A 10203-nucleotide genomic window follows, 5' to 3' on the forward strand; every position below is an offset into this window, starting at 1 on the left:
GGTCCCACCTCACAGCACCCCGCCAGCCCAGTCCAATCCTGCCTTTTACAAGCCCCACCATCTACTTCTCTCTGGTACCCTCTCTTTACCAAGCCCCTTTCTGCCAGCCATGCAAAAGGTATGAATTAAGCAACTCAGGGTCTCCTGGTAAAAATCAAATTGATTTCACTGAACTGAGTAACAGCGTGAGCAGTCATGACCACGCATTCTTAGCCCCTGGCCCCATAGGCATTAAGTGTTAGTCCTTCAAACCTGAATATCAGTAATTACCTATGCTATATATGTCAGACCTAGTTGTATTTTCTCAGACTTTACTTCCTAACACCAAGTATATCTGGGGCAGGCTACAACTGCAGGGGTAGCAATATAAAAAGATCACATGGTATCCCACAGTTAGATTAAACTAATACAAGTTGCAGTATTAAGCTTTCTGTTATAAAGCCACGTTATATTTTGTAGGTGGAACATACACCCATAGTTATATCATTATATTCCCACCCACCATTGACACCTCAAGTCTTACTACCCTTGCATATATCCGCTGAAATATGATTTCATATGCCCATTAATTCTGTCAATGAATATCAATACTACCCTGCAGCTGTTTTTCCCCTTGTTGCCCGCCTGTTCTCTTATGTAGGCTACTGGCTTTCTGTGTGAGTAAGAGAAACCCTACTTGTCCCAGAATGCCTCAGCTGGATGGGACATTTAACAGGTTATTGTATATCTGATATACCTGTGGCATCTACAATTCAACTGAATAGAAAGCAATCATGGGCAAATAGCAACTACCAAAAAGCGATGTATGCCATGGCCCTTGGGGGCTGTATAGAGAAATAGCTATAACTGTCTTATTCGGTAAATAAAATGTTGCTTTTAGTGTGCCAACTTTATATCACATGACTTTTAAATGTGCCTTGTGGAGCTACTAAAAGCCATAATATGAATTACCTCATTCCTTTCATCAACGTCCTTGCATTTTTCCAGAAGAGTTTTTAGAGCGGCAATATTGCCCTCTTCCACATAGGCGAGCAGGTTCTGAGGACCCAAGCCAGCCATTTCCCTCGATAAAGTTGAAATTCAGAAAAAAGCTGTAAAACAAACAAAAAAAAAAACATGCGTTAGGATAACTGAATAAGGACTTTTAATAATCAAGCAATGGCGTAGTTACACTTAATTGAATTTTATGGGCTGCTCAGCCACATAAATGGGACACAGGAGGAAATAAAATGAGGAGATTTAATTTTATAGTGCTCTCAGGGCGGAACGTTTTAATCTCATGAATATAAAATTCAACTGTTACAAAACATTTCCAAGTAAAAACACACACCAGTATTTAGCAGAAAACAGTAGCTACACTTGTACCAAGCGTTATTCACTTTGTTTATAATGCAAATACAAAGGACACACTAGCACATCATGCTATTAAAAGCTACAGAACTCCCACGTGTCTGGCTACCAGCACACAAGGCCAAATAGGGTTATTTTGACCTAAAGGCCATCATTGGGGTGTAGGGATATCAATCTTGATTCTAAATAGCCAATTCGTTAGCCATATACCAGTGAGGCTTCAGGTGAACCATACAACAGCCAATAAGCTACCAGCTTGGTCAAGAGGGGACCTGTTTGACAGCTTTTATCCATACATGGACCAATACCTTAAAAAAGTCCTAGTATTTTACAAGGATAGAAGTAACAGCGCCTGGTCAAATATCCCCTTTTACTGTGAAAATGCGTACATTTCTATGAAGATTTAATTTCTTAATGCTGAAGAAACCTTAATATATTAGCAAGCCAGGAATATAGTTTTTTATCAAGTCTTTCTGGAATCAGGCACCACTAACACCCCCCACCCCCAGTTTCTATAATATATGGCTACAGAGTTTCTCAAGGATTTCTGCCTACTGAAAGATTAAATAGGATTTACATTCACCGTGGCAAACCTTGTTTGTTCTGTAAATGGTGAGAAATGTAGCAGAATCCTGAACTCCATAAAGCAGCTAGATTAGTAAAACCGCATTACAAGACGACATTTTATATTGTGTTTATATCCTATAAAAATGGTTATTCACCTTTAAGTTAAGTTTTAATATGTTATATTAAATATTACTGAGCAACTATATTCTGAGCAACTTTTCAATTGGTCTTTATTTTTTATTTTGTATTGTTTTTTAATTATTTGCCTTTTTTGTGTGCCTCATTCCAGCTTTCAAATGGCGGTCACTGACAGCCAAAAAACTATTGCTCTGTGAGGCTACAGTTTTATTGCTATTGTTACTTTTTATTACTTATCTTTCTATTTGTCCCTCTACTATTAATATATCAGTGTCTCTCTTAAACCACTCCCAGATAACTGAGATAAATAGCACCCTAGCAATCAGATAACTGCTGATATTCCAAACTGAAGAGCTGCATAACAAAAAGTAAAATAATTTAAAAAAAAACTACCAGTAATAAAAAAAGACCAATTGCAAAATTGTCTCAAAATATTGCTCTCTACATGATACTAAAAGTTAACTCAAAGGTGAACAACCCCTTACATTTTAGCATATGAGTAGGAAATTACACTGTATTATATTGACTTGCTGGAAACAGCCACATTTACCTTCGAAAAGTACACTTTTTTTATATGAAATTAGAAAATAAAGCCGGCCATAAAGCAGCAGACTTAAGCTGGCCATACATGCACCAATAATATCATACGAAACCTCGTTTCGTACGATATTCGGTGCGTGTATGGAATTCGGTGCGTGTATGGCTATCGGCCAGGTCAAAAGATTTTGATCGGGGGCGCCATAGAAGGCACCTGAGCAAAATCTGCCGTCAGGGCTGAATCGGCAGAAGGAGGTAGAAATTCTATTGTTTCTACCTCCTTATCTGCCATTTAAGCCCTGAAGGTTAGTGGCGGGTCTGACGATCTTTCGTGTGACCAAAGATCGCAGATCACCACGTGTGTGGCCACCTTTAATATACCTATTCAGCCCCTACAGCCCAAATTGCCAGCTTATCTGCCATGAATGGGCTCTTCCAAGAGATATTTGGCAAGTTTAAAAATCTAATTGGGTAAGGACCACATCAGCATGTTGATACGGTCCTCTTCAAACAGGCCTCAATTATGCTTCCCTGGGCAAATACCTTCTTGTTTGGTGACTAGCTGATCTTTATGGGTATGGTCAGTTTAACCAACCTGTCCTAAATAAATTAGCTCTGACGCCTTTACAAACTGTAGGGAAGTCACCTAGCAAGGCTTTACCAGATTATCCCAAAAGACACCACTAACCAAACTGCCCTAATACACCAGAGTGTGTAACACTCCCCCTAGAAAACTACTATATGGGACACTGTTATGCCCATGATTTACCGAATACCACGTACAGCAGCCTCATGAAGACAAAGGAAAGATTTGCACCCCCTTCACTTAGAGAAAGGTTTCTTGGCCTCCCCATCTCCCTGCACCTTGGGGACCCCATACAAGCAGCTGGCTGTCCCGGGCCACAGGTCCCACATGCAAACACACATAAGCATGTGTCACTATTGTCTGGGGCAAATTAACGCAATGGGCTCTCCTAGGAAGGGAATTAAGAAGGCATTTATTTTTTAATTATAATAATGATTTACCCTGTAACACACTCTAAGCACTGCATACTTTTGTGGCACAATAACTACATAGAGAAAAGGGTTAATTGCTAATGGAGGAAACATGGCAAAACTATGATAACAAGAAAAGCTCTGGAGCTTGGTGGAGTAGATTATTTCAAATAATAATCCTTCTGCTTTGAAGGAGCTAGATGGCCCAATTTACTTCTCTCTGCTCTCTGTGCCACTAGGGAGCTCATGGAGGACAACATACCCCTCTCGGGCAATGCCAGGCATAATATAGAGACAGACTGTCGCTACGTGATTGGCCTTCGGGTACTAAAATAAGACAATTGTGGGCCAAAAATGTAATATCAATATCACTGAATTAAAAACATAAATAGAATGATAACAAGGTGTTTATCAGTTTAAAAGAGAAGAAAAGTATAATCACTGTCGGCCAGATGATGAGATCTTTTCAGCCAAATCAGTCAGGTAGGCCTGTCCGAGGGCCCCATACACAAGCCAATAAACTGGCTAAACATACCATCGGCAGCTTTTTTCAGCCCGTGTATGGCAACTTTTAAGACAATGTACTAAAGATTGGGCCCACCTTTAGGAGGGGTGGATTATACGACTCCAACCTGCAACAAATCCTGCTGCTGTCAACTACAACTCCCAGCATGGGTGGCAGGATATGGGACTTTGCAGTTGGACTACAGCTGTACAGGCAGTGTATGTGTAATGTAGCATTCATGTCATTTAAATATCAGCTTTCCCACCCAGTGCAAATGTACTTTCTGCCAATGCAAGAAACATCCCCTGCAAAGCTGGCCAGCTGCTGGGTGGCATTTGTAATGAATGTGGCACTAGCCATTGGGGCTGTAACCACGCCCTATCGAGGGACTGCTTTCCCTATGAAAGATGATCCATGCCAGGATGTAGCAATGGCTGGGGCTATAACAATGGCATATAGCAGATACAGGCTACAGCCTGGGATAATAACACAATACAGTCAGCAGCAGCACAGCCTTCCACTCTCCCCACAGTTACAGAACTACAACTCCCAGCAGCCCAGCAGCCCAGCAGCCAACCCCAGCAGTCAACAAAAGCTTTAGGCTGAAACCTGTTGTAGTAAACAAGCCAGTGTCTCGCCTCCCCCATACTCAGAACCATACCGGCGCAATACTATACTCATAAGCACCAAAGCCCACCATCAATCATTCACACCACCAACTGAATCACCTTCCTCCGCCCGACAGCCTTCGCAGCGTTCGCTGATTCTAAGCGCCGACAGCCACCATCTTGTCTGTCCTACAAGCAGGCAGCAGCAGGTCATGTGACATGTCAGGCTCACTCCAACACATGGGGCGGGGCTTACTGTAAGGGCTGCTCCTAGCATGGGGGTGTGGCTTATTGCAGCAGGCGGATATGTTGCCTAGTGAGCGGGGAGCTGTTGCCATAGTGATCGCCTAGGTTCTGGTACTTCACATTAGGTTAATAGATGCTCAGGAACCGTAATGCTGCTGGTTTTGTACATGTTCCTCACCATTCATATAGGGCTGGAATAACAGAGGGGGCTATTCATAATCCATGCAGAAGCAATATTCCAGTATATATGTAGGGATCCCCAAGATTTGGGGCCCCTAGAATGGGTTCTCCTTAGACAGGCACTAGAGCAGGGGTGGGCAAACTACGTCCCACGGGCCACATCCGGCCCCTTGGCCTTTTTAATCCGGCCCGCCGACGACGCCAAGTCTCATCACGCGAGACTTGGTGTCATTGGCGGGCCGGAATTAAACAGACTAAGGGGGCGTAACGCTGGCCTGGCCCTGCCCGCCCTGGTCCGGTCCGGCCCGGGGGTAAGTAAATGTGGCCCGTGAGCCCAAAAGTTTGCCCACCCCTGCACTAGAGGGTGGCCTTAGGGAATTGGACACCTAAAATAGGTCCTAGAATGGAGCACTTGGCGTGAGTACCGTAAGTGATCCAACAGAAAAAGGGTCTCAATGAGTAGTAAGGAGATATGCCCTGCATGCTGTATCCATAATATGTATCACTCCTGGAGAGGACTCTGCCTAATAAACCGTTGCATCGATTTCACATACAATACTGTGTCTGCTGTGAATATCTGCCAAGCCCAGAGGACCACTACCAGCTGGTAAGGAATAACTCCAAGAGGGAGTACATTACACCAGGAGTACATGGGTCCCAAGAGGGGCCTAGGAATCTATTAAGTTCCCAGGGGGTGGATTATAGTTCCACAACACCATCCCTGGGTGGAGGCACGCCATTTAAGGGAGAAATCCCTGTAAACCCCCATAGTAAGCGGGGGCTCAGGACTCCTGTAGAGCCAAACTAAAGTGAAACAGCAGGTAGTGCCACAAGCGTTTAAAAAGTGGGCTACATATATACCATGGGTAGGCAAATACAGCCAGCAAGATGGTTATTAAACTGCAAACAACTATGGTCCACTGTCAAAAGAATGCAGGGTCATCCTGAACAGGGATAGGGGGGCTTTACAATATGCTTCACAGTGAGCCATGATTGTGAGCAGTAGGTGGTCACTGTCCTGTAATGGGGCAGGGAGTCCAGTTATGGCAGGGGGTACCCATATGGTAGTGTGAAAATAATGAACTGCTAGGTATGGGGCTCAAAAATGCTTTCCGCTCTGTCTTCCTAAACAAAGATGACAAGGGTCTATGGGTTTAACTCAAGGGCATACAATACAGCCAGCAAGGACCACTTTTAATTTAAAGCATCCTATAGCTTTACTTGTCCTTACATGAGTGTCCCAGTGAAATGGACCTCAAAAGCCAGGGAGGTTGACATTTGGTTAGTTACTGTTTTAAATACCCCTGCAACCACAGGCTGATGATTTAACATCCCTTTAGCAAATTCTCAACTACTACGATCTATACAAATCATTGTTTCAATTTATTCAATTAATAGAATGACTGAAGTTTATCAGAGCACAGGTCACATGGCTGTGGCACCCTGGGAAATGAAGAATATGGCTAGCCCCATGTGAAAATTTAATATAAAAAAAAAATAGATTTCAATGCAGGATTCTGCTGAAAGAAAAGTTTTCCCATGACAGTATTCCTTTAACCTTTGTTGTCCTAACCTGTACATTATACTGTCTCATCTTAACTATGTGATTGCCCAGGACACCTATGTAAATAAGTCCCTGAGAAAGGTTGCATAGCAGGTAATAGTAGTCCTTCTGAATGACTTATTTACATAGCTGTCCTAAGGCCAGATATCCGATTGTGAAGGCAAGAAATACAGCTTTAGGCTAATGTTGCATAGACACTAGCCTTAGGTTAGGACAGTCTCACATTTACACACCAATAGACTGTTTAGAAACTTATAAAGGTAGTACTAGATAAGAATAAACATAGAGTAACATACTATATACAGTTAGAGAGCAAAGTAAAAACCACTCTGCCTTTTTATGGCACACTTGGCCTATTCTCCATCTGTGTTTCTCAACCAGCACAGCCAAAATCCCCGTCACCAGCAGTTTCCATTAAGACAGCACGGTTGAGTTTACATTATCACAAACCATAGGTACTTTAGTGCTTCATGATCCCTGATCTCCTCCCTCCTAGTGTATTTCATGCCATTGGGCACTTCATCAGAGAAGGTGGTATCCCAGGAACCTTCCCTTTTTATACCCAACAAGTATGACAAACACATCTCACAGGGCAAAGACATAAACAATATATCTTTTAAGGCCAAATGCTGCCACCTTTCTTTAACTGTTATATCACAGCTTGTCCACATACGTGCCAAGTAAAGCAAAAATACATATAGTGGTGCAAAACTCTTTGGGGGGAATTCCTAAAAGTGGAGGGAGCCCTTTTTTGGAGTAAAAGTGGTGGAAAAACTGGTGGAAAACACTTTCTCTAGAATCACAAACAGAAATCCGCCTAAATTCCGACTCAACCGCCACTTTTCTGTTTTTCGTGAAAGAAAGACAGTTTACAGACACTTTTGTGAATTTGTCATTTAAACGACATGTATACAACGTTTTAATGACATTTTTCCCCAACATTTTCAAAATGGAGTAAAGCTCAGTGTAACCAATTCTAAGCTCTTCTGTTTTGTTTGGTTTCCCCCAGTTTCCATTTCACACCCAAGGTAGGGGCCCCATTGGGGGGATCAGTAACATATTAATGGGGATTAGCAGCCTATTGTTAGGGGACAAGTTTCTGTCTCACCCTAGAACAATAGGTGCAAAAAGCCTCATTAACATTTTATAAACAAGCAAACCACTGATTAAAAAAAGTTTAATTTATATCTTATATATAAAAAGTTTTTACCTCACATTTGCATGATTATGCCAGTTTTAGCTTAATCAATGAGGCAATAATAACATTTTGAGTGAATATATTGTAAAATTTTTATTAAAAGGAAAAGTAAAGCCTCCCAGGCAAATTTTTAGTTTTAGCAGCAGTGCCCCCTCTTTAATCACTTCACTGACATTTGCCCCAACTTATCTGTGCCCCCATAGCATGTCCAGAACTACAGAGCTGCCTGACAGCATTGGCCCCCACCTGTTCCCAGCAGCCACCTTGGTGGCACATACACTGGCACCCAAACTGGGATATTGGGGTACAGGGCTGGACTGGCCCAACAGGGCACTGGATAAAAACCCAGTGGGCCCTAGTCCTGTTGGAGCTCTATTCACCGGGCATGTTGGTGTGGGGGCCGGATTGCTGCTGCCCAGTAATGAGTAGGGGCTAGAGAATAAGGTATTTAGACCCTTAAATCTTGTCACAGAAGTGGAATTACACAGAAATATAGAAAAAATGATAGATTGTCCTGAAAAAAATGCTGTATAGTTTCCCTGGGCAAACTAAAATTACCCCTCAGGAAATGCCCCCAAAGTGAAATGGCAAATGAAATGCAAAATCCTGCTGGTAAAATCCTTATCCCAAGGCTCCTGTAGCTGTGGGACTGGGTTTGATGGCACCGACAGATTTACTAAGAGCTAAAGGCAAATTCATAAAAAAATGTTGGGAAAATGACAAAATCTGAAAACTGTCTGTTTAAAAGACAAATTCAGTGGAGATAGAGGTTTGTGAATTAGGTGGAAAATCCAACAAATCTATCTCCACTTTTATTTTGTCTCAATATCACCATTTTTGTGAATTCCCCCCCAAATACAATAACAATTACAATTTTTATTAATGATATCCCTAAATGATTTGTGCCACTTACATAGGAAAAAGCTATGTGTCTAACGTGCTAAACTCTCGTAAATGCTTAATAAATCTGTTTCACAAAAAGTAATTTTTCTTTTTTTATACATTTTATATATGTATATATTTTACATTTTTTTTCCAGTGACAACCAACAGACTCACATGCTGTAAGTCACTGGCAGATTCATACTAGTAGTGACTCAGGGGACGACAAACACAGAATCATACAAACTGTATCTGGTTGCCAGAGAGTCATTGTAGGCTTTGCTCAAGAGTCAGCTGCTTCCACCCATCAAACAGAATCTTCTTATTTCTTTATACAACTATATTGAGTCCCAGCAAGGAGCTGAGCAGGAATCTGACCATCCTCCTACCCCACACTAATTACAAAAGGCCCATGCAAAACTAATACTGTGATCTAACACTGGGGGTGAGAGAACATGTATAGAAAATCAGTCATTTCAGGCTCCTTCATATGGATTGCCAAAAATCACATTTTCCAAGCCTGAAAAGGATTTTTGACTTTGAGAGGAACCGTGGATCTTTCTAGTTATGTCTAGCTGGGAGATAAGAAGCCTTGTTGAAATGTTAGTGAAGTGGGAATTATTATTATTATTAAGATGTATTTATAAAACTCTAATATATTCCACAGAATTATGCAATAGAAAGATGTATACATCAAACACGAGCTTATGATCTAAACCAAAAATGTCCATAGCAATGTATAACAGACTAGAATAAAGATATACTGTTACTCCCCTTCAGTTTAGTAAATAATTATGGCAGTATCTGTGCCTCAGTGATGGACCTTGACTTATGCAGCCTAAGCAGTGCAAGAATAACGCTAGGGCCACTGGAGTTACATCCCCAACCCATCACTCACTATGGGCCCATCATATTGTGCCAGTGACTCCCTGTGGTGGGTTTTTGAAGAGGAGTGGGGTGACTATGTACTGCTTTCTCCTTCCTTCCTGCCTGTATGATTTCTATCAGCCAAAATCTGCCCCATTGGCAAATTCCACAATATTCTATGATATGTGTAGAACAGATTGTTAGAAATAAATATGGCTTGGAGATTCCTTTGATTTACTCATTGCAGTCCAGTTATAAGAATAAGGTACATGACTCAAGACCTTAATGCTGCCATTGGTCCAGAGTTCTTTATACTGTAATAATACTTTGTAATATACTGTGTAATAAACCCCTTGGTGCAAGAACTCTCCAAGTTCAACAGCTAGTTATGCTCTGCAAATGAAGCAGCCCCGCAGTTTTAATCCAACATGCAATTTGAGAGATAGGAACTGCTAAAGTCCTACAGAAGGCAGGGGAACCCCAAAGGTGGCCCAGAGTCCAGGTGTATAAAACCAGAATTTTACCCTCAGCTACCCATATGCCAAATTAATTACACAATATTATAA

At 41.7% G+C, this 10203-nt stretch overlaps 1 protein-coding gene across 6 annotated transcripts in view; it reads right to left on the minus strand.

The window, feature by feature from the left end:
• The window catches only part of kidins220 (kinase D-interacting substrate 220kDa), a 90262-nt gene extending 85315 nt beyond the window's left edge, over positions 1 to 4947 (minus strand). For 4 of the 6 annotated variants that reach the window (XM_012962723.3, XM_012962722.3, XM_012962719.3 and 1 more), the window contains exons 1-2: positions 4822 to 4947; positions 952 to 1091 (exon numbers count right to left, since the gene is read on the minus strand). In XM_012962723.3, the coding sequence (XP_012818177.1) occupies positions 952 to 1059 (108 nt within the window). In that variant the 5' untranslated portion in view covers positions 1060 to 1091; positions 4822 to 4947. 6 annotated transcript variants of the gene reach the window in all.
• Between the last annotated feature and the right edge of the window lie 5256 nt (positions 4948 to 10203).

This window comes from Xenopus tropicalis, chromosome 5, assembly GCF_000004195.4.
Source record: "Xenopus tropicalis strain Nigerian chromosome 5, UCB_Xtro_10.0, whole genome shotgun sequence".
Classification (NCBI taxonomy): Eukaryota; Metazoa; Chordata; class Amphibia; order Anura; family Pipidae; genus Xenopus; species Xenopus tropicalis.